We start from the raw sequence: 23,231 nt of genomic DNA, 5'->3' as shown, positions 1-23,231 counted from the left end.
ATTTTTTCACTATTTTAATATTAGGTTGGACTGTTACAAATGTTTCTAAATGGTGTAAAGATGTGGCATTCCAAATCTACAAACTTATTGCTATTTCAGTGCAGCAAGAAACAATACAGTTGGTCCACTGTGTTTATGGATTTACCACTACCCTCCAAAAAAATTCCCAAGGAAAACAAAACTTGATTTTATCATATATACAAGAAATACTATTTTACTATTGCATTATATATATTGTGACTTGAGCACCCATGGGTTTTGATATCCACAGGAGCAAGGGAGCAGGGGAGCTAGGACCAAATCCCAGAACGCCATTGGTTTGAGCAACTATCTCTTCTAATATTGTATCTTAATGAAATAGTACTATGATATACCATTTCTAGACCAAAACCCAGCAGTGCCTTCTGCCATCCACATATGTATTTTTAAAAATTTGTAAGCCATCCCATAGCTTCAGAGCCACCCCAGGAGACAACAGAAAAGCTCAACAGAGATGCATAAGGCATTAATCCGAACACATCACAAATGTACAAATTGTTCATTTCACAGATGTACAGTCTTTTAGCTCTTTTCTCAGGCCCTCCTCTCCCACACCATCCTATCTTTCCTTTCTTCCTTCCTTCCCTCTTTCTTTCCTCCTCCCCTTCTTTCCTTATCTCCCTCTTTCTCCCTTCCTCCTTCCTTCCCTTCCACCTTTTCATTCTTCCTTCCCTTTTTCCTCCCTCCTTCCCTTCCTTGCAAATAAATTTTTTACAAATCAGACAGTGGGAGAACTTATACACTTGGTATCTGATTAAATACTTTTTTCCTGCACTGTATACAGATGAACTGAAAGCCAATGTGGGAAATGGGTGGATTATTGGTTGTCAAAATGATCCTTCATCCCCCCCCCCCCCCTGTGTCCTGATTCCAGTTGTGAATGGCTCATATGCATATGCATGTCTCTATACTATTAGTCCAAATAAAAAAGTGGATTTCACCAGTAGCAGCTTTTTTATCCTGTCAGAAGGAATTTGAAAGAATTGGCCATCTACAAGGACGTTGCCCAGAGGATGCCTGGATGTGTTCCCATCCTGTGGGAGACTTCTCTCATGTTCCCGCACAAGAAGCTGGAGCTGACAGATGGGAGCTCATCCCGTCTCACGGTTTCAAACCACAACCTTCAGGTCAGCAGTTCAGCTGGCACAAGGATTTAACCCATTGCTCCACCATGACTCCTAGACCACGAGAAGGCTTAAAATTGTGTTTATCATTATTTTCCTATCAACCTTTCATATGCTATGAAATTCTTGATTGTTGGAAAAAAAAAAACTTAATTAACTGCCAGGGAGTTAGAACATCTCTGGTGACAGAATTTATATTTACATGTTGATCTTCTTCCCAAATCATAGAGGACTGTTTAAAGTCATTTTGTGTACATAGCATGCTTTCTATGGCAATGTCAATGAGATAACCATTAACTTTGTAGATATGTATAATTAAAATAAAACTTCAAGACTCTGCACAACTATTTTTTTCTATACAAAGGAATATTAAATTTAATTTACAAGCAATAAATATAAAATTATAGGATAATCAAGGGTAGATGTTATTGAGGCTATATACAATACTATGATGTCTGTTACTGTACCTCATTAAAAGGTATAGGCATCACATAACTTTGAAAGACAATTTAACATCTCTTTCAACATTTAGCTTGTAGTTTTCTATATTAATACATTATTGCATAACCTTTCAACTGTAAGCTGAAATTGTAAAAGGATCTTCTAAAATCCATCATTTAAAAAAAAAAACAACAACACATATTATGCCGGTCATTTTTTTCCAGCCATAATGCTATGTCTAAAGTACCTTCTCAATACCAATGGCATTAAAAGAAAGGATAATGCAAACTCTTTGACAAACTGATATTGCCTAAAAGCTTTGCTATTGTATATTAAATAATGTCCCCCCCCCCCCTTTTTTTTTTTTTTTTGGTCTTCTCACAATTTGGTCTTCTCACATTATGTTAAAAGAAACCTGCATGCCATGGAAAGGCTTTTAAAAAAATATCACATAGGTTCAATGAAGTGCAGGCTCCCTCTCTTTGAAGTCCTTCGCCATGAAATGCAAGATTTCTTGTGTCCTGTGTCATTGTTCTCTTGGAAAACAATCTGTTTTGTTGAGAAGTCAGCCAGTCGCACATCACCATTTTGCATGTTGAAAGAAACACCGTTCTTTTCACTGGGCACATTGCCTGAAATGTTTTTAAGAAGTTAGTTAGGATTCCTTCATGGCAAAACTCTGCACCATGGGATCATCTCCCCATACATCCCACCCCATAACCAAAGAATCAGGACCAATATTAATGTATTTCTTCAATTGCAAGACGCTATTGTTTGTAAGACGCACCCTAATTTCAATACCACCATCAAACATATATAATATAAACCTGAATTCTAATGTGTACCCCATTTTAGAGATATCTATATAAGGGAGGAAAGTGTGTCTTAGAACTGAAGAAATACAATACATCAGATATTAAGATCGTCTGGGGAGGCCCTGCTCTCAGTCCCACCTCCTTCACAGGTGCAGGTGGTGGGGATGAGAGACAGAGCCTTCTCAGTGGTGGCCCCTCAGCATGGAACTCCCTCCCCAGTAAAATCAGAAAGAAACTGAAGACATGTCTCTGGGGCCAAGCTTTTGGGTAGGAGCGCAGTGCAATAATTATTTATTTATTTATTTAGAACTTTTATATACCGGTCTTCTCACTCAGGCCGGTTTACAACAAGGGGTTCATACACAATAATTTTAAAACACCACAATAAAAGAAAATGGAATATGTGCAACGTGACTGGAACAACCGTGACTATGATTTCGGACTGTGTGGTTTTAATATTTTTTTAATGTTTATATTGCTCTTTTAATAATTAAGTTTTAATGAATATGTATTTTATTATTGTTTGTTTGATAAGGGATCAAATTGTTGCCCCCTTTGGGGTGAGAAGGGCAGGGTACATATATGGTAAATAAATAAATATTCGGCCAAAAATGGAATAATAAGGATAATGCTGTATCTAATTGTTATTGGCCCATAGCCACGTGGAACGCCACCACCTAGAAGCATTTCCAAGCCCATCAAATAAATGCATCCTGAGAAATGGTTCCACATGAGTATGTCAGTTTGAACCACAGTAGCAAACCTCTTGTAGATGAGGGGTGTGTTGTATGTAAACAACTTCCTATCTTTAGCAACTACCCCCACTGGATATAACATCCTCAAAACTCAGAGTAATGTATCAATAATTCCTACTCTTTGATACAAATGGATTCAAGTCATATAAAACACATAATTATTTTGTTTGCTTCGATCTAGTGCGTAAACTAAAAAGATGTGTGTGTAAACTAAAGGAAATCATGTGACATGATGTATCAGATTAACAGATCACATTTTTTAACATCCTGTATTGTTTAGCTATATAGTCATGATGACATCACAGCATAGCCAGCGCTTTACAGTGGGCTAGGATATTTTGAGCTAGAATTGAAGATATCTGGGTTCAATCTCATGTCTCTGATGCAAACAGGGTGACCTTTAAGCCCATCGTTATCTTTTGACCTAATCTGAACCACAGAATTGTTAGGATAGTAAAATGGGGCATACAACAATGTTGCATTTGAACATATGACATAAAATGGTGAGCTGGTGTGAATAAATACATTGTCCGATAATGTAAACATCGATGCATTGCTTTATATCTCCTCTTGTATACAGTCACTTTAAAATACTACTACTACTACTAATAATAATAATAATAATTAACAACAATAACAACAACAATAAAAAGTCTGGATTATTGATGTCGCCATACCAGGTGACAGCCGCATTGAGGAAAAACAACTGGAAAAACTCAACCTCTATCAAGACCTCAAAATCGAACGGCAAAGGCTCTGGCATAAACCAGTGCAGATGGTCCCAGTGGTCATTGGTGCACTGGGTGCCGTGCCAAAAGATCTCAGCCAGCATTTGGAAACAATAAACATCGACAAAACATATGGCAACTACAAAAGGCCACCTTACTTGGATCTGCGCGCATCATTCGAAAATACATGACACAGATAGCTCCCCGGTTAGGGCCCCCCCTCCTGGTTTGTACCAATTTGAGACGCCATCTGCTCCAGTTGTCCCCACACAATCAGCCACACTTTCCCACCCAAGAACACTCCCCCTGTTCAGCCCACTCAGTTCCCTCGCTGTTTCTCTGTCCACCTTAACTTCGGAAGCATCCCTACCTGAAACCCAAGGGAGACTTATACTCCAGCCTTACTTCTTCTGAGAGCTGACTAGCCACAGATTCCAACCATGTAGGGGGGGAGGGGGGTCCAGAGGAGGGGGGCGCCATTCAGGTTGTGTGGGGGAGGAGATTTGCTGGTCACCAACGCCCCAGGGAGAAGCGCAACAGAGTTCTTGCGACCCTGGAGAAGGTAGGAAGTGGTAGGCCCCATGGCAGTCCCTTCGGTCTTAAGGTCCTGCTGATTAATGCTAGATCTGTCAATGGTAAGACCGCTGCCATTCAGGACTTGATCCTGGATGAGAGGGCGGATCTGGCATGGATTACTGAGACCTGGTTGGATGAGCTGGGGGGAGTAAATCTCACTCAGCTGTGTCCACCGGGTTTCGGGGTACATCAGCAGGCCAGACCGGGGGGGGGGGGTGGAGAACAGCGCCGTGGTCAGATGCGCTGTTCCACAAGCACCTGGGTTTGAGTGTGTCCACCTGAAGGTGGGGAACCGTGACAGTGTGGGGTTTCTGCTGGTGTACCGCCCACCCTTGGTGGATCTCTACAATAGGGAGATGTCCAGGGCAATAGATACGATCACTCCTGAACGCCCCATCACGTTGCGTCGTGACAGGCAATCTCCCTTGTTTACTGGGGAGCTGGCTGTGATGAAGCACACGAGAAGGGGGCTAGAGCGCAAGTGGAGGAGATCTCGGGACGTGTCTGACCAAGCACGGGCTAAAGCCTCTCTTAAGGCATACTCCGTGGGTATACGGGTGGCCAGGGAATCTTTCACGACCACCCGTATAGCGTCTGCAGCAAATAGATCATCGGAGCTGTTTCGGGTTGTCGGGGAGCTCCTTCACCCACCTGTGGTGGAGGAGATCTCTGACGACCTAGCAGCTCGGTGTTGCGATTTCGCACACCATTTCGCAGGCAAAGTTGCTCAGATACGCCTCGAGCTCGACTCCAATTTCATCGCAGTGCCAAAGGAGGTATCTGCTTGTCCAATTTTGTGGGATTCTTTTAGGCTTGTTCTTCCTGAGACCGTGGAAGAGGTCCTTGGAGCTGTGAGGGAGACCACTTTGGCTCTAGACCCTTGCCCATCTTGGCTAATTAAATCGGCCAGGGAGGGGTTGGTTGATTGGTTTGTGTTGATCATTAATGCATTGTTGGAGCAAGGGATTTTTCCATCTAATTTGAAACAGGTTGTGGTTCGTCCACTCCTCAAAAAGGCTTCCCTTGACTCCACAGTGCTGAACAATTACAGACGGATCTCCAACCTCCCTTTTCTGGGTAAGGTGCTGGAGCAGGTGGTCACCTCCCAGCTCCAGGGTTTTTTGGATGACATCAACTACCTAGATCAGTCACAGTCTGGTTTCAGGCCCGGTCACGGCACCGAGACAGCCTTGGTCGCCTTGGTGGATGACCTCTGTAGAGAGCTGGACAGGGGGAGTGTGACCCTGTTGGTTCTCTTGGACATCTCAGCGGCTTTCGATTCCATCGATCATGGTATCCTTCTGGGTTGTCTCTCTGGGATGGGTCTCGGGGGCACGGTTTTGTCATGGCTCCAGTCCTTCCTGGAGGGACAAACCCAGATGGTGAAGCTGGGAGACACCTGCTCGGATCCCTGGCCTTTGACCTGTGGGGTCCCGCAAGGCTCTATTCTGTCTCCCATGCTTTTTAACATCTACATGAAACCGCTGGGAGAGGTCATCCAGAGTTTTGGAATTGGGTGCCATCTCTACGCAGATGACACACAACTCTACTTCTCTTTTCCACCTAATTCCAAGGAGGCCTCTCGGGTGCTGGACGAGTGCCTGGCCGCTGTGTCTATCTGGATGAGGAGGAACAAGCTGAAGATCAATCCCAACAAGACAGAGGTCCTCCTGGTTGATCGCAAACTGGATCGGGGTATAGGGTGGCAACCTGTGTTGGACGGGGTTACACTCCCCCTGAAGCCACAGGTCCGCAGTTTGGGAGTCCTCTTGGATTCATCGCTCACGCTTGAGGCTCAGGCGTCGCCGGTGTCCGGGAGGGCTTTTGCAAAATTGAGACTTGTGAGCCAGCTGCGAACGTACCTTGCAAAGGCTGATCTGGCCGGGGTGGTCCATGCCTTGGTCACCTCTAGATTGGACTACTGCAATGCGCTCTACGTGGGGCAGCCCTTGAAAACGGCTCGGAAATTCCAACTGGTCCAACGGGCAGCAGCCAGGATGTTAACCAGGGCTCCTTACAGAGAGAAGTCAACCCTCCTGTTCAAGGAGCTCCACTGGCTGCCGTTTATTTTCCGAGCCCAATTTAAGGTGCAGGTGCTTACCTATAAAGCCCTGAACGGTTTGGGACCACCCTACCTGCGTGACCGCATCTCCGTCTATGAACCCACGCGTTCACTTCGGTCATCTGGAGAGGCGCTGCTCATGATCCTGCCTGCATCGCAAGCGCGCTTGGTGGGGACTCGAGACAGGGTCTTTTCTGTGGTGGCCCCCCGACTCTGGAACGCCCTCCCAAAAGATCTTAGACAGGCCCCTACATTGGCAGTCTTCAGACAGAACTTGAATATCTGGCTGTTCCGATGTGCCTTCTCAGATTAGGAACCTGCAATACCAAGTCCTAGAAGCACTTTAGTAGAACTAAGATTGCTGCACACCACACACTGCACTTACTTTATAGTCCTACATACCTCCTGCCACATCAGCACTTTTAATCTTGTAGCCTTTACTCTGGCCTGGCCCAATTTTATAGTGTCTTGATGTATTGTTTATTGTTTGTTGTTTATACTGCTTAACTGTTTTTAATTTGCTTTAGGTATTGTATTGTTGTATTGTGTTTTGATGCCTTGGCCTATGTAAGCCGCATCGAGTCCTTTGGGAGATGCTAGCGGGGTACAAATAAAGTTATAATAATAATAACACAGTCCTAGATGCTTGGGAAGTGTTCGACTTGTGATTTTTTGATATGAAATCCAGCATATAGCTCTCGTTTGCTGTGACATACTGTGCTTTTGTGTCAGTAAAATAACACAAATAATGGATGACTGAATATTTTAGGCATACTTACCATTCCCATTTGCATGCACTGAATAATCATTATTCACTAGCATCGAAGTGGAATTTGTGGAGTTACTGTTTGACTGAATAGAGTGAGAAGAACTGGAAACACCTTGGTTAACATTCTGTTTTTTTAAGCCATTTGTAGCTGTTCTACTCCAGTCTACAGGTAAAAAAGATAACAGAAACAAGGATGAATGTTAAAGCTTCACACAAGGAAAGTGTTATTACTGCTACTAACCCTTATTTTTATGAGATTTCATCTTTTACATTTTTGTCAGTTTTGTAAATTTACAGCATTAATTATTATCGGCATTTCAAATGCTTTTGAAGATAGCCTGTCCCTGTCTATAGGCAAATCAGAAAATACAGATAATAGTCACACCCTTTTTTGGGGGGGGGGTGGTGGCAAAATTGGTATTTTTGTGTTCCTCGCATAATAGTCACAGAGCTGTTGGGGCTAATTCTCCATTCCTTCCTTCTTCCTTTCTCCAAAGAGCTCAATTTCAGATTTTTTTTAAAACACATTTTAATTATAAATAGTACATGTAGTCACAAAAACCAGATATCAATATCTTTTGGAAAATTTAGTGACAAGAAATAATGTAAACAGACTAGAATCAAGATGAGTAAAATTCTATTTGTACAAATATTTGGTCTGAAGCCCCTCATCCCCGCTTTCACTACTGAAAATCTGAAAAGGAGATCCAGGAATGTCTTCATATCTGGTCATAGAGAAACATAGTCAGAGGGCGGATTGGCAAAATTAAATTACTCTCTCACACAAGCCATCCACTTTAGGATCCAACTCTGTAGCTATATCTGCACGATTTCAAATAACAATGATGTTGTATTTACCAGAGTTTTCAGCCAGCCTGTATTTTCCGCAACACAAATACCTTCTCCACTGTTTACGAACATTCTCTTTGGCTACACAGTAGAAAATGAAAATGAAGAATCCTGCAAAATAATGCATTAGAAGTTTAAGGGCATCAAATTCTGTTCTGTCTTAAATAAAACCGCTATATTATTCCAGCCCCCCATCGCCAAAATCAACCTATGGCTAATTGTTCTCCTCAGTGATAAGACCACATTCTTCTAGTGAAAAGCCTCCCATAAGAATGCATGAGATATTTTGTTTTGCTACAGTGGTTCCCAACCTTTTTTTTTTTTTTTTTTTTTTTTTTTTTTGACCAGGGACCACTCTCTAACATTAGAACCAAAAGGATTACGAATCAGTTTTTGGTCAACTTTAGATTCAGTTTGGTTATTTGGGGTGCTGATTCAGAAAATTGCATTCGAAAGATCACATCAGCTCTAGTTTCTGATACAGAACAGATGCCATCCAGTAGTTGCCATCTGCTCACCCACAGAAAACTGTATTTAATAATCTAGAGCTGATGTGATACTAGTTATCTTTTGTGGGTAGTAAGCTTCTCCCCTCCTGAGATCACTGTTGCCTTGGCACTACAAGAGGGTTTTGAGAGACCAGTCACTCTTGTTGCAATGATGTAGTAACAGTGAGACTGCGGACCATATTTTAGTTCTCGTGGACCACTGGTGGTCCTTGGACCACAGGTTGGGAACCACTGCTTTACTATGATGACAAACGAATTACAAGTGCTAGCCTCAACATCCATACAGCGCTGTTTTCACTTAAATCTATGTTATGTAAATGTGTTCAATAATAAAATCATGGAATTAAAGTATGTGGTGCTTTGAATATATTCATTATATTAGTTTGATATTTAGCGTCTTTCACTATATTGTTAGGCCTATTCTACTCATTAAGGATCAATATGAGATACTTTTTAAAAATAGTGACAAAAAGCTATTACACTATGCAAGACAATTTTTGTTCCTTGCTTAGAAATGCCATTTCCTAATTGGATCTATCATAAAAACATGGGAAATGTTTATTAAACTGCAAAAACTTTGTTTTTCGGGACACCCTGCAGCATATTTTGTGATAGTCTTTCAATGAATATCTCAGAGTGTCAACCAATTCAACGTAGTTTGTGGCAGCCACAAAAATGAAGTTTTTGGAATATATCAACTACTTTCAAAGTAAGTACTGCACAATTAAACAGGAAATAATATTTTATAACCAGGAACAGACCATTTTTCAAATTTTGTTACATAGTGTTATTTTCTTGTGTGAGTATTTAAGTGGGAGTCTATTTGATATAATATGATCGATACACACACAGGGAAATATACATATACACACAGTATTTTCTATATAGAAAAAAGCCCAGTACATACCTTGTAATGTGTTAAAGATGGAAAACAGATACATAAATACAAGATTTACAGGGCCCCATGCGAAAAAGGCAAATCCCCAAGTAATTCCCAACAGGAAAGTGAGGCCAGCAACACTCCTGAGGTCTTGAATGCTGGTCTTTCGCTGGGCACCGAGCTGCTTCTTCTTTTTGATTCGACAGAGCTGAATGAGCACAACTATGAACATGCTGATATTCAGCAAGAATATCATGCAGAAGTATCCCACAACAGTGATGTAAAAGACAGTATTATTGTTAATCCAGCAGCTAAAAATGCAGAAAGAAGAAATGCAAAAGAAAGTACTAGTTAGTGTTAGATACATTTTGAAATGGTAAGACTGAGAATCAAATTCAGAAAGCCACATAACTTTCTGCTATTAAATACTATATGTATCTCCATGCAACATGGCAAAAACTCATTTTATAACAGTATCTTAAATCATAATCTTCAACTGTAATTTAATATATTTCTACCTTTGTTCACTGCAGTTAGTAACTAAGCAAAAACTAAGCATTTGCTGATTTAAAAATTGCTTCCTTGCTTGATGAGATTTTCTCTTGCTTTAATTTCCTGCCTTTTCATAACTATAATTAAGTGCATAGTTAAATTAATATTCTTCACCATTGCCTGATTTTGACTTACAATTCATCTGCTGAGCCATCGGGAAGCTTTCCATAGGACCCAAGTCCATAGTTATCTGGAGATATTGCCAAGACAATAGCTATGATTATAGCTGGTAGCCCTGAAAGATTTAAAAAAAAAACAAGGATGCAAATTGGAAAGAATACTGGAAATGCATAACTAAGCATTCAGACAACAGGAAACAGGGTGGTATCCAGAACTATTTCATGCCAGCAGAATAGTACTTTAATTTGAGGAATTTATTTTATTTATTTATTTATTTATTTATTTATTTGGTGCATTTATTAACCGCCGCTCTCAGCCCTAGGGCGACTCGCGGCGGTGTACAACATATAAAAAACATACTTCACAATAAACTACAACTACAAAAACAACAAATCACTAATACATTATTATCTAATTACACTAAAAATAATCCGCTTCGTCTTATCATAGAATCATAACCAGTCTCGTAGTCTACATTCCGTTCCAGTTGTCATTTCCAGTTACTGTAGCATTTAATTAAATGCCTTCTCGAATAGCCATGTTTTCAGGCTCTTTCGGAAGGACATAAGGGAGGGCGCCTGTCTGATGTCAACAGAGAGGGTGTTCCACAGCCGGGGGGCCACCACTGAGAAGGCCTTCTCCCTCGTCCCCGCCAGGCGTGCCTGTGAGGCAGGCGGGATCGAGAGAAGGGCCTCCCCAGACGATCTCAAGGTCCTCGTGGGCTCATAGGCCGAGATGCGGTCCGAAAGGTATTTTGGGCCGGAACCGTTTAGGGCTTTGTAGGATAACACCAGCACCTTAAATTGGGCCCGGTAGCAAATTGGCAGCCAGTGGAGCTGGAACAACAAGGGCGTTGTATGCTCCCTGCGTCCTGCTCCTGTTAGTAACATGGCTGCCGCGCGCTGGACTAGCTGAAGCTTCCGGGCCGTCTTCAAGGGCAGCCCCACGTAGAGAGCGTTGCAGTAGTCGAGGCGGGATGTGACCAGAGCGTGTACCACCGTGGCCAAGTCAGACTTCCCAAGGTACGGGCGCAGCTGGCGCACGAGCCTAAGCTGTGCAAATGCTCCCCTGGTCACCGCTGAAACCTGGGGATCCAGGCTCAACGATGAATCCAGGATCACACCCAAGCTGCGAACCTGCGCCTTCAAGGGGAGTGCGACCCCATCCAGCACAGGCTGTAACCCTATACCCTGCTCGGCCTTGCGACTGACCAGGAGTACCTCCGTCTTGTCTGGATTTAGTTTCAGTTTGTTCGCCCTCATCCAGACCATTACAGCGGCCAGGCACCGGTTCAGGACCTCGACAGCCTCCTTAGTAGCAGGTGGGAAGGAGTGACAGAGTTGGACATCATCTGCGTACAGATGACACCGCACCCCGAAACTCCGGATGATCTCACCCAGCGGCTTCATGTAGATGTTAAACAGCATGAGGGACAGTATAGAGCCCTGAGGAACCCCACAGGTCAAAGGCTGTGGTGTTGAACAGGAGTCCCCCAGTAACACCTTCTGGGTACGGCCCTCCAGAAATGACTGGAGCCACTGCAAAGCAGTGCCCCCAAGACCCATCTCTGCAAGGCGCCCCAGAAGAATACCGTGGTCGACGGTATCGAAGGCCACTGAGAGGTCCAGGAGCACCAACAGGGACACACTCCCCCTGTCTAGCTCCCGGCGCAGATCATCCACTAAGGCGACCAAGACCGTCTCGGTACCATGTCCCGGTCTGAAACCAGACTGTGCCGAATCCAGATAATCCATGTCTCTCAAGAATACCTGGAGTTGTGAGGCCACCACGCTTTCCATGACTTCGCCCAAGAAGGGAAGATTGGAAACAGGCCGAAAGTTGTCAAATTTAGTGGGGTCCAATGATGGTTTCTTCAACAGCGGCTTTATAATAGCCTGTTTTAGGCTCACTGGAATCTTGCCTTCCCGAAGGGAGGCATTAACCACCACCGTTACCCACTCAGCCAATCCCCCTCTGGCCTCCTTCAGAAGCCAGGATGGGCAGGGGTCTAGGATGGACGTGGTGGGCCTCATTCCTCCAAGTATCTTGTCCACATCCTCGGGCTTCACAAACTGAAAAGAATCCATCAAAATAGGACAAGCAGGTGCTCGTGTCACATCCTCGGAGACTGCATTTAACGTGGTGTCCAGCCCAGAACGGATCAAAGCCCAGAACGGTAAAGGCTTCACAGCGCGTGACCGAATTGTCAGGGCTCCCCCCTGAGGTGGCGGGAGTTAAAAGACCTCTGACAATCCGAAACAACTCCGCCGGACGGTTTTTTGCAGACGCAATAGTGGCCGCAAAGAAAGTTTTCTTTGCGGCTTTTATTGCCGCGGCATATGCCCTTAGGAAGGACACAAACCGTGCTCGATTTGGCTCGCTTGGGTCCGAGCGCCACACGCTCTCTAGTTCCCTCTTCCTTCGCTTCATCACTGCCAGCTCCTCAGTAAACCAAGGAGCTGGTTTAGCTCGGCTACTTGAGAGGGGACGTTCCGGAGCGATCATGTCAATTGCCCTGGTCATCTCCCCATTCCAGAGAGCGACCAAGGCCTTGACATGGTCACCTACCGAGGTGGCGGGAAAATCCCCAAGAGCCGTCAGGAATCCATTTGGATCCATAAGCCTCCTGGGGCGGACCATCTTAATGGGTCCTCCACCTTTGCGGAGGTTAGGGGGCGCCGTGAGTCTAAATCTGATCAGGAAGTGGTCGGTCCATGGCAACGGAGAGATGGACAGCTCCTCCACACCGCCACCTTGCTCCCATCCCTGGCAGAAAACCAAGTCCAATGTATGTCCAGCACAGTGGGTGGGGCCAGATATTTGTTGGGACAGCCCCATGGTTGCCATGGCAGACATGAAGTCCTGAGCCGCTCCTGTGAGGGTCGCCTCGGCATGGATGTTGAAGTCCCCCAGCACAAGAAGCCGTTGAGACTCCAACGCCAGGCTCGAGACTACCCCCGCTAGCTCAGGTAGGGAGTGTAGTGCAGCGAGGTGGACGGTACACTAGCAGAATCCCTATTCTGTCCCGGTCACCCACCCTCAGGTGAACGCATTCAAAGTTTGTGGTCTGCGGGATGGGACTCCTGATCAGATGGATGGAATCTCTATAGACCACTGCGACCCCGCCTCCCCGTCCTCCAGATCTCGGTTGGTGCTGTACGGAGAAGCCTGGAGGACAAAGCTGGGTAAGATTTACACCTCCAGCTTCATCCAACCAGGTCTCCGTGATGCACGCCAGATCTGCCCGCTCATCCAGGATTAAGTCCTGGATCCAGGTCGTTTTTCCGTTGACAGATCTGGCGTTCAACAGCACCACCTTCAATCCAGAGGGCCCGCTCACCTGGTTACACCAATTTACCTTAGGAGACCGGTTGGGAGTTATTAATGTAGATAAGTGGTCCGAATTAGGCCGAATTTGAGGTCTCCTTTTTCCGCATCTCCCCCTCCCCACCACGACCTCTATGGGGCCCCACGGCTAGTGGAACACCTCCCCTCCTCCATGCCGCAGTCTGAACCCAATATCTTAGTTTCTGTTTCGCTTGTTGTTTGGATTGTTGGTCCTTGCCAACTCCCCAGGAAACTAGAATTCCTCTAGTTTCCTGAATCCTGCTACACAAGTACACATGTAGAAATACAGTTTTGTTCTGATAACGGGAGCCACCCCATTATGATGGAGGATGTGGAAATTTCTTTATATCCTGCATTTGTCCCAGTCCAGGACTCATAGAGGTTTACAAACTTTAACAGATACAACTGAAATGTCCAAATCCCCAAAACTTAAAAATATAATTAAATACCAGTAAAGTAAAAAGTGGTCAAAAGCATCACCATTAAGAAGGACAACAGCAGATATTAAGTAATGCAGCACATTATGAAAGTCCCCCTTTAACAATCAGTCTGTGGGGGTCTCTTAAAACAAAATAAGTCTTCATCTGCCTATCGAAGGGTAGCAAGGAAGACCCCTGTCCTACCTCCCTAGGAAGGGAATTCCAGGATCAGCCGCCATGAAGGCTCTGTCTTGTGTTACCACTAGATGTATCTACGATGGATGATACAGAAAGAAGGGCCTTCTTGGAATATCTTATACTATGGGCAGGCTCTTATGGGAAAATGTGATCCTTCACATCACTGCTAATTAAACTAAGGCTTCTGACTCCAAATTGAATCCTGTTAGCGCAATAATGGGGCCACGAAGAAACTGGCAACAGTAAAAGGTTACGGAACCTAGTGGCTACCTTGGACATTTATACAAATCTGTTAGCAGCAGTCTGCAGGGCTTACAATGGACTCTGCCAAAAATGCTTCACCTGTATTTCATAAAAAGGAAAATCAGCCTGTTTAGCAAGCCTTGCAAATACTGAATGTTTGATTTTTACAGCTATGTTTTATGTCTGTATAGATACCTAGGGTCACGTAAAAATTTCACAGCCACAAAAGGGTCATGAGTGGAAAACATTTAAGAAGCCTTGCTTTAGATAACCTGGGCTTTACAGATCATAACCAGCACTTTGAATTGAGCCCAGAAAAAAGACCAACAGACAGAACTGTTGCAACAAAAGATTCATATAACAACCCCTATAATCAGGAGCTATTTTTAGTATATTTAGAATGTTCAGAACACATCATGGATTTCAAATGAAATTTAACAAAATACTAAACCAAAATTGCTGAGGAAGACCTTCTCTCTGTCACATCACCCGCTCAACCGTGTTTGCTGGGAATATAGGACAGGGCCTTTCTGGTGGCTGCTCTCAGACTGTGGAACTCCCTCCCAAGTGAGACCAGGATGGACTAATACAGGTAGGTCAAGATCTTCTTCTGCAAGGAGGCATTTGGAGGAGGATGTGTTGTATTATTGTAATTTTTTATATGAAGAGGCATTGAATCGTTGCCTAATGTAAGCCATCCTGAGTCCCCCTTCAGGGGTAGAGAAGAGACGAGGTAGAAATACCGGAAATAATAAGGGGTGTACTGCTGGGAAGGTTGTTGGTGGGACTGGAGGTGGGACTGGGTGTTTTAAAATGCATTCTAATCGTATTTATTGCATTTTAACTGTATTTTTAACCTAACACACGTAAGACTGTTTAATATTTTAAAATATTTGTACTTGCTTTGTTTTAAATTGATCAAAGTGTGTGATTGTTGGCCGCCTTCCATAAGTGGGATATAAAATAAATAAATAAATACTACTGATCTACTGAAAACAACAGAAATTAAGTCTACCTTGTACTACCCATTTCAGCGAGTCTACTATAAATGTGGCCACTAAATAAATTACACATAGATAAAATATATTCCAAACAGAAATAAAAAATAGACATACCCCAGCCAACAATGCAGAACTTTAGGATGTATTTTCTGACATAAGTGTTGAATACTTTAACAAGGGCAAGATACATGTGGAAAGCCTCAAGGCCCATCCAGGTGAAAGAAACCAAAAGGAAATAATGAAGAAACACAGCAACTGAGATACACAGTCCTTTGATTTTATATAGAGCAAGCCAGGAATCCAGGAGAAAAACTAGGTTAAGTAAAAGTAATGCAACACACAGCTGAATAAGGATTTTAGAAGGATAATCTCTTCTGATTTTCCTGTGGAAGAAAAGAAATAAAATTCATTATTTCCATTTTAACTTTACATTTGGCATTCCCACTGTTTTTAATTGCATGTTGTCTTATTGATAATGTTGCATATTTTATTGTCTATGTTTTTATTTTAATTCCTTGTAGTGTTGTTGTTTTACTTGTTTTGCCTCATGTCAGCCACACCGAGTCCCTTGGGGAAATGGTAGTGGGGTACAAATAAAGTGTTATTATTATTAATAATAATTCGATAAACTATCAGATTTATTTAATATATCTTTGAAAAGTTACATGTCACACAAGCAATAATTATGAACTTATTTATTGATCAAAGAGCAATTTGAGACACCAATTGCACATGATTCCATAAGAGTCCAAAGACCACATGTGCAGCAGAAATCAAATTATGAAATAGCAATTAATAAACATGTCTATTTTTACTATTATTTTAGTTTTTATCTAAGCTACTAATCTGCACTAATGTGTTTTTTTTCCAATTATAAATTTAACACATTATTAAAACTGAATTTTAAACAGAACACTGCCAAGTCATAAAAGACAATATTAAATTATTTACTTTATCAGAAGGGAGTCGACATCCCTTTTTTTTAATCTTTTTGTTTTTTTTGGAATTTTTCATTTTTTTTCTCTTTTCTTTCTATTTTTTCCTACTTTTCTATTCTCTTATATTATTCCCCCTCTTTCGTTGTAATCGTATAAAACTTAATAAAAAAATTATTTAAAAAAATTATTTACTTTATCAGTAAATGCTTTTTTTAGTTTCAAAGAACTGATGTGAACGTTCTAAAATCATATGAATATCATATATAATATGCAAATTTTAAAATTATACGGTCCTTTAATGTATTAAGAGTTTGACTTTCAGTAACAATTATGAGGAAGATTATAAAATAAATAATAACTTTTATTATTAATAAATTAGAAAAAATGTTGAAACATAGACACAGACACTCTCACTTATGGTCATGCAAAACTATTCAAAAGGAAAAAGATATGTAATTATTATGTTATGTCTCTGCCTTCCATGGCATTATGAACACCCAATTTTATCTTTAAAGTCAGATTAAATAGAAAGATAATGAATACCATAATTCAAAAGAGAGAAGTAGGATGTGCGTCCAGTGTTAAATGGACAAGGAGTCAAGATGACAAGTTGTTTACTGAAAATTGCTTGTAAAAGTAAGCAAATCAAATAAAAAAGGCAAGCCATAAGGCAGCTTTCCTCAAGCTGATGCTCTTCAGATACAGTAGACTACACAACCATCGTGGTAAATTTTCTGTTGAGTTACATCTGTCATTCCCTAGTTTTTGAATTTCCATGTGAAGTTTACCACTGCATCTTAGGCATCAGTCAACAGATATTATATTTTCAGGCATCTAGCTCTTCGTGCAGTTATCTTCTATATAAACAAAGAGCCTTGCTGTTTTGCTCTGCTCCTCAGATATTTCTCTAACCACTTCATCACATTTACTAAATTCCAATGAGTGCTACACTTAAAACAGAGAAAGCCACTGTGTTCATCACATTTGGGTTCAGGTGTAGGATAAGCATTCTAAGTATTTTAGGCATGGAGGCCAGTATTCTTTTCGAATGTTTCAGGAGGTGGTGGGGAAGTGGATTTTTGATAATAATCCGGATGGTTGGCCAATTCTATGATGTGATTGCATTTGTTGCTCCCAGGTTTAAAATGGAACCTTTCCCCAATTTGTGGGGAAATTGTTGTGGGAGGAGCCAAAAGTACCCTTCTTAGGGAAAGCATTACTGAGTTTTTACTTTGCCAGATAATTTCCTTTTTAAAAACAGCCTTTCCAGGTAATTTCCTTCCCTTCCTTCAATGATATGTCTCTGCCTTGTGTTGCATGGGAAAGCTGGGCAAGGATAGTTGTTGTTGTTGTTGTTGTTGTTGTTGTTGTTGTTGTTGTTTTGCCATGTCCTCATGTTGTGCAGTCCAGAGAGTTATAGTTTTCCAAGGTCCCTACTCTTCTCTGGGTGCATTTACACTATGGAATGAATGCTCTTAATTGCTTCCTTGTTTCCAGAATTGAAGACATGTAACAGCTGACATTTCAAAGAGAGGAGGTTTCCCCCTCCCCCACAACGAACATGGGGGAGGGATGGTGGGAGGCGCCTAGTGGTTGCAGAGTGATGGGAAATCTTCTGAATGAATGCTGAGTACCACTGAGTAATTTGGATACATTTAACAGTGTGACGAAGGTAGGGAAATAATCCATTTCATTTCAAAACTGAGTCAGACTGAGCTCTATTCTACCAAACATTTCCCTGCTTCAATGTGATGAAACCTGTGGAGTTAGTTTCCAAAAGGTACCAAATCCAAATAAATTGAACAATGAGTCATAGGTGGCAGTGCATTGTTTGATATGTATGGATAAAAAACTAATAAAATGTATCAAATCATTTTGGTATAGGTCTCAGAAAACTGCATTATATACCAAAGAAATGCATAGCCTCAGCACATTTTTTTCCTATTCCGGTAAAGTTTGTTCGGGTGGATTTGGTACCTCTTGGAAACAAGCTCTTCCATAAATCAAATATTAGGCTTTTTTTCAATACTGCTCCATATGTACATAAAGGAAGATCCATAATATAATTTGGACTGTGATGGTACTTACTCAAATGCAATATATGTAACAAGGGTGACAGAAAGAAAAATTGCTGAAAGGCCACAACCTATGTATGTGATGAAGGTTAAAATTAACACTTGGATAGGAGGTGGTTGGCCACTTCTTGATAAATCCTGAAAATGAGAAAGAAATATTTGTATACATGTGAGATTCTATATTTTATATGTTCTGAAACAATCAACACTATAGAATAGAAATACAACATTTGCATGCAGCTTCTGATTATGTGGCGTAGGCCTTACCAGTAGAACTCCAAAACTGGTGAGGTGGTTGCAGCTACAGACAGTTTCGTTTGTTCTTCTCTCTATAACTGTGCATCCATCATAAGCCCAGCCTCCACTCCCATCTGTCAAAAATTAGGAGCTTCCATTATCAAAATAGACGTGGTACAGTTTTGAAACACTATAACATGAGTGTAAATACAAAGCCATGGCTGCACAAACATACCATTTTTATTGAAATTCCAGTAGGCGCATCTAATAGTTGAATTCTCCTGTTTGGAGATAAATACAATAATTTATTCACCTTTCAAAATAACTCAAAACCTTCATAGATTAAGACTTTATTCAAAATTCTGGATGAATCTGTTCCTTATATATTATACACAACATTTCCTTTCCTTGTCTGTTACCGTACTATCATCAACTTTTTTTCCCTATACAATCCCACAACTTTTCCCCCAATCACCATGTATCAATATAGATTATATCTTTATAATGCACAAGGCTGGTGTCTATCCTTTAGTGTGCCAAGCACCAAAATTGGGTTGAACAACAATAGCCAATTCCAAAAATCACCAAGTACACATGCCTGTCATTCACTTTGACTACACACCTACCATCGCAGAGGACTGAAGAAAACTGAGACACACACACACTATGGTTATTGTCCCCAAAGATACCACATTGGAAACCTCTATCAGCAGAAAGTCGCACAAAGAATGTCACTTTCCTGTCTGGGACATGAAGTCCCATGTTTTTCTAAGAGAAAGGAAACTCAAATGAGCCACTTTTCAACTTTTACCACTTGGGAGTAAATAGGGAGTTCCCGGAGAAGCCAAAATGAAGTAGCAGTGAGCAGCTAAGCACTCATTAACATTGTATGCATGTACTCATACCAATACTTGCAAAACATTGGTCCTATGGGCACATTTAAATTGGGAGTGCATCCAAAGCATCAATCTGCTTCTATAGCAAATGCAGGGGTACACTCCAACTCCTGAATAAGTTTCCTCTTGTTAATAATGGAGAGATGGTATTAATTTTACTTGGTGCAGAAATTCAAAAGGTATCTTCAATGGTCACATTTAATGGTATCATCCTTAAGCAATTATACCATAATTGCAAAGTGAAATTGTTCATAAAAGTTAAAAGTGTCAGCCTTGCAGGGAGATCATATGTCCTGTGGTGACTAGAACAAGGCAACAAGGGCTCCCAATTTTTTTCCCCCCATGATACACTGCTGTCTTCCCAAGAGCTTCTATGTGTTTTCGCAGGTTCTGGGGAAGCAAGCAATCTGTGGCTTGGTAGAGCAAAGTCTTCACAGAAGCTGATGTAAAGGTGGACATTTCCCTCCTGGTCCATGCACAGGGCTCTGCAGCCAGCCAAGCTTGATATGTCTTCTCATCCGTCTCCCTTTGTTACCAGTTGAATTATTTATTATAACTTAGGAGGAGTATGGTATGAGTCACGATCTAGTTTTGGAGGAAAATCAGTATCTGGAGGAATCCTTATCAGGGGATGCAGGGGTCAAAGTATCCGAGTTAAACCCCGTTCAGGTGCATGGATCTGCTTCACCCAAAGTTGCAGGGAATCACACACAAGCAATGGATACATATGGCTTCCTCTTCTATCATCCCACTGGTGTCTACTGATATAGGATCAGCCAGCTAGGTTGTGATTAAATGACAGGCAAGTAATTAGAGTGTTAAGAGAAGACATGATAGTTATGTTTAAATATTTGAAAGGATTCCACATTGGGGAGGGATGCAGGCCTGTTTTCTGCTGTTCTAGAGAATGGAAAACAAAGCCAATTGTAAGAAAAGATATTCCACCTAAACATTATGAAGTTCCTGATAATCATAGAATCATAGAATCAAAGAGTTGGAAGAGACCTCATGGGCCATCCAGTCCAACCCCCTGCCAAGAAGCAGGAATATTGCATTCAAATCACCCCTGACAGATGGCCATCCAGCCTCTGTTTAAAAGCTTCCAAAGAAGGACCCTCCACCACACTCTGGGGCAGAGAGTTCCATTGCTGAATGGCTCTCACAGTCAGGAAGTTCTTCCTCATGTTCAGATGGAATCTCCTCTCTTGCATTTTGAAGCCATTGTTCCCCATCCTAGTCTCCAAGGAAGCAGAAAACAAGCTTGCTCCCTCCTCCCTGTGGCTTCCTCTCACATATTTATACATGGCTATCATATCTCCTCTCAGCCTTCTCTTCTTCAGGCTAAACATGCCCAGCTCCTTAAGCCGCTCCTCATAGGGCTTGTTCTCCAGACCCTTGATCATTTTAGTCGCCCTCCTCTGGACACAGAAGAACAGTTCAACAGTGGGATACTATGCCTCAGAGTACAGCGGAGTCACCTTCTCTGGAGGTTTTTAAGCAGAGACTGGATGGCCATCTTATGGGAGAGCTTTGCTTGTGTGCTCTTGAAAGGCAGAATGGGTTGGACTGGATGGCCCTTGTGTTCTCTTCAACTCTATGATTCTAGATCAAGGAATTGTTTCACTAAATCTATACCTCATGGCTGCCCAACATGTAAAGTTTAGGTAAAGGTAAAGGTTTCCCCTTGACATATTAAGTCTAGTCATGTCTGACTCTGGGGGGTGGTGCTTATCTCCTTTTCTAAGCCGAAGAGCCGGAGTTGTCCATAGACACCTCCTAGATCATGTGGCCAGCATGACTGCATGGCGCACAGAAATGGTACCTATTGATCTGCTCATATTTGCATGTTTTCGAACTGCGAGGTTGGCAAAGCTGCAGCTAACAACAGGAGCTCACCCCACTCCCCAGATTCGAACCGCTGATGTTTTGGTCAGCAAGTTCAGCAGCTATGTGGTTTAACCCACTGTGCCACCACAGTGGGCCCATGTAAAGGTTATGGCATTATTATTTTTACATCTTCACGTGTGTTTTTTCTGTGTCCCCTTTTGGCACTGCATTACATTCCCACCATTAGCACTACAATAAGAACATACAAGTAGATTACACAAAGAAAATAGCAAAGTATAAGGGAAGCAATAATACAGTGATGTGCATTTAGTCTAAATGCTTTTCTAATATATGCTTTGTACCTGCTTGCCTAAGAAAACTCTTTGAAAATCAACTTGAAGGCACAGAGAGACACACCTGAGTAGATGCAGCATTTTGCAGAATGACTGTAACATTTTTCTCCAAGTTGGTAATTGAAAGGTTAGCAACACTTGATGATATAACTTGGCTGATTAGTGACACATTTTGCAGTGAAGGATCCTAGAAAACACACACATATTAATGTTATGTATTGTTAGGGGGGAAAGACACTAAAGTAAACAATGTGTGCATATTTTGTACGCTAAGAAATTACCTGGAAGAGGGTTGTCTTCTCAAAGAAGTTAAATATAATTCTAGAAGCTTGATGCTTTTCTGCAGGTGGCAGATTTGCCATCACTGAAGATGGAAGTGTTATGGTTCCAATACTGTTTTTAGGTATTTGAGTTCCAAGAGCAACCTAGACCGAAAAAGAGAGAGCGGGAGGATACTTTTGTAAAGAACAAAAAAAGGCAGTTGGGCTCTTGCTTGGACCATATAGAGCTGTGGTTCCCAATCTTTGGACCTCCAGGTGTTTTGAACTTCAACTTTAAGAAATCTCAGCCAGCTTACCAGCTGTTAGGAACTGTGGGAGCTGAAATCCAAAACACCTAGAGGCCCAAAGGTTGGGAACACTGACATAGAGAGCCTTTTTAGCTGAAGGGTGGAGTAGAACTACTCTAAATAAATAATACATAAATAGAGTTTATTAATGGGATTCCTGATGCAGCACCAACTAGTGTCACTGTACCCACAAAATTATGTAGTGCCCACAAAGGACCAGATAAGCTCTTCCCCCACTCTTTGTGAGTGGATTGAGTGCCCTGATGTAAAACAACTGGAGACTGGGGAAATCTATCCCTTGGCAGAGCTCCATCTCTACACTCCACATCTCCACTTACTCAGGTCAAAATCTTTCCATTCATTTGGACCTGGAAGGAATAGAAGGAACATGCTCCCATGAAAATGGGTGGAGAGAGACCAATACTAGGTGACTCTGCTTTTGGGACTTAAAATGACTGCTGGCCATTTTGGCGACAATTGGGGCATTAAGTGTTATTTGAAGAAAAGCATTCCCTCTAGAAATGACATATCCCTGATTTATATAAATGATATTACTTAACTGAACTCATACTATTAATTTTCTGTTATATTTGTCCGTCAGTTGGCTGTGTTCACTGAGCTAGAATTTATGAAATGTCCTTCTGATTTGTTTTCCTCTTCTCTCTGTATTAGATGATTTGTTAAGTTTGTTTTCCTCTCATATACTGGAAAACCTATTCTATGATTCCCATACCGCGGTTTTATCTACCCACATCCAACTAGTATGTCCTCTTTAGGAATTTTCTATGTTCTCCAGGCAATTCTATGGTATGCTTCTATCAGAAATTACTATAAAATAGCACTGGAGAAGCTCTCAATGAATTTTCTGGGTGCTCCAGCACAACTTTATAGCAACTTTCAGAATAAGTA

General features: G+C 41.9%; 1 protein-coding gene across 2 annotated transcripts in view; it reads right to left on the bottom strand.

The window, feature by feature from the left end:
• Positions 1-1,959: 1,959 nt before the first annotated feature.
• The window catches only part of ADGRG2 (adhesion G protein-coupled receptor G2), an 80,917-nt gene continuing 59,645 nt past the window's right edge, over positions 1,960-23,231 (bottom strand). For both annotated transcript variants that reach the window (XM_067466782.1, XM_067466783.1), the window contains 11 exons: positions 22,036-22,179; positions 21,819-21,941; positions 18,914-18,959; positions 18,709-18,812; positions 18,455-18,579; positions 15,543-15,811; positions 10,235-10,334; positions 9,575-9,858; positions 8,168-8,269; positions 7,320-7,472; positions 1,960-2,236 (listed from right to left, as the gene is read on the bottom strand). In XM_067466782.1, the coding sequence (XP_067322883.1) occupies positions 2,052-2,236; positions 7,320-7,472; positions 8,168-8,269; positions 9,575-9,858; positions 10,235-10,334; positions 15,543-15,811; positions 18,455-18,579; positions 18,709-18,812; positions 18,914-18,959; positions 21,819-21,941; positions 22,036-22,179 (1,635 nt within the window). In that variant the 3' untranslated portion in view covers positions 1,960-2,051. The remainder of the gene's footprint in view (positions 2,237-7,319; positions 7,473-8,167; positions 8,270-9,574; positions 9,859-10,234; positions 10,335-15,542; positions 15,812-18,454; positions 18,580-18,708; positions 18,813-18,913; positions 18,960-21,818; positions 21,942-22,035; positions 22,180-23,231) is intronic.

The sequence above is a fragment of the Anolis sagrei genome, chromosome 3 (genome assembly GCF_037176765.1).
Source record: "Anolis sagrei isolate rAnoSag1 chromosome 3, rAnoSag1.mat, whole genome shotgun sequence".
Taxonomy (NCBI): domain Eukaryota; kingdom Metazoa; phylum Chordata; class Lepidosauria; order Squamata; family Dactyloidae; genus Anolis; species Anolis sagrei.
This window is presented reverse-complemented; position numbering and strand designations above follow the sequence as displayed.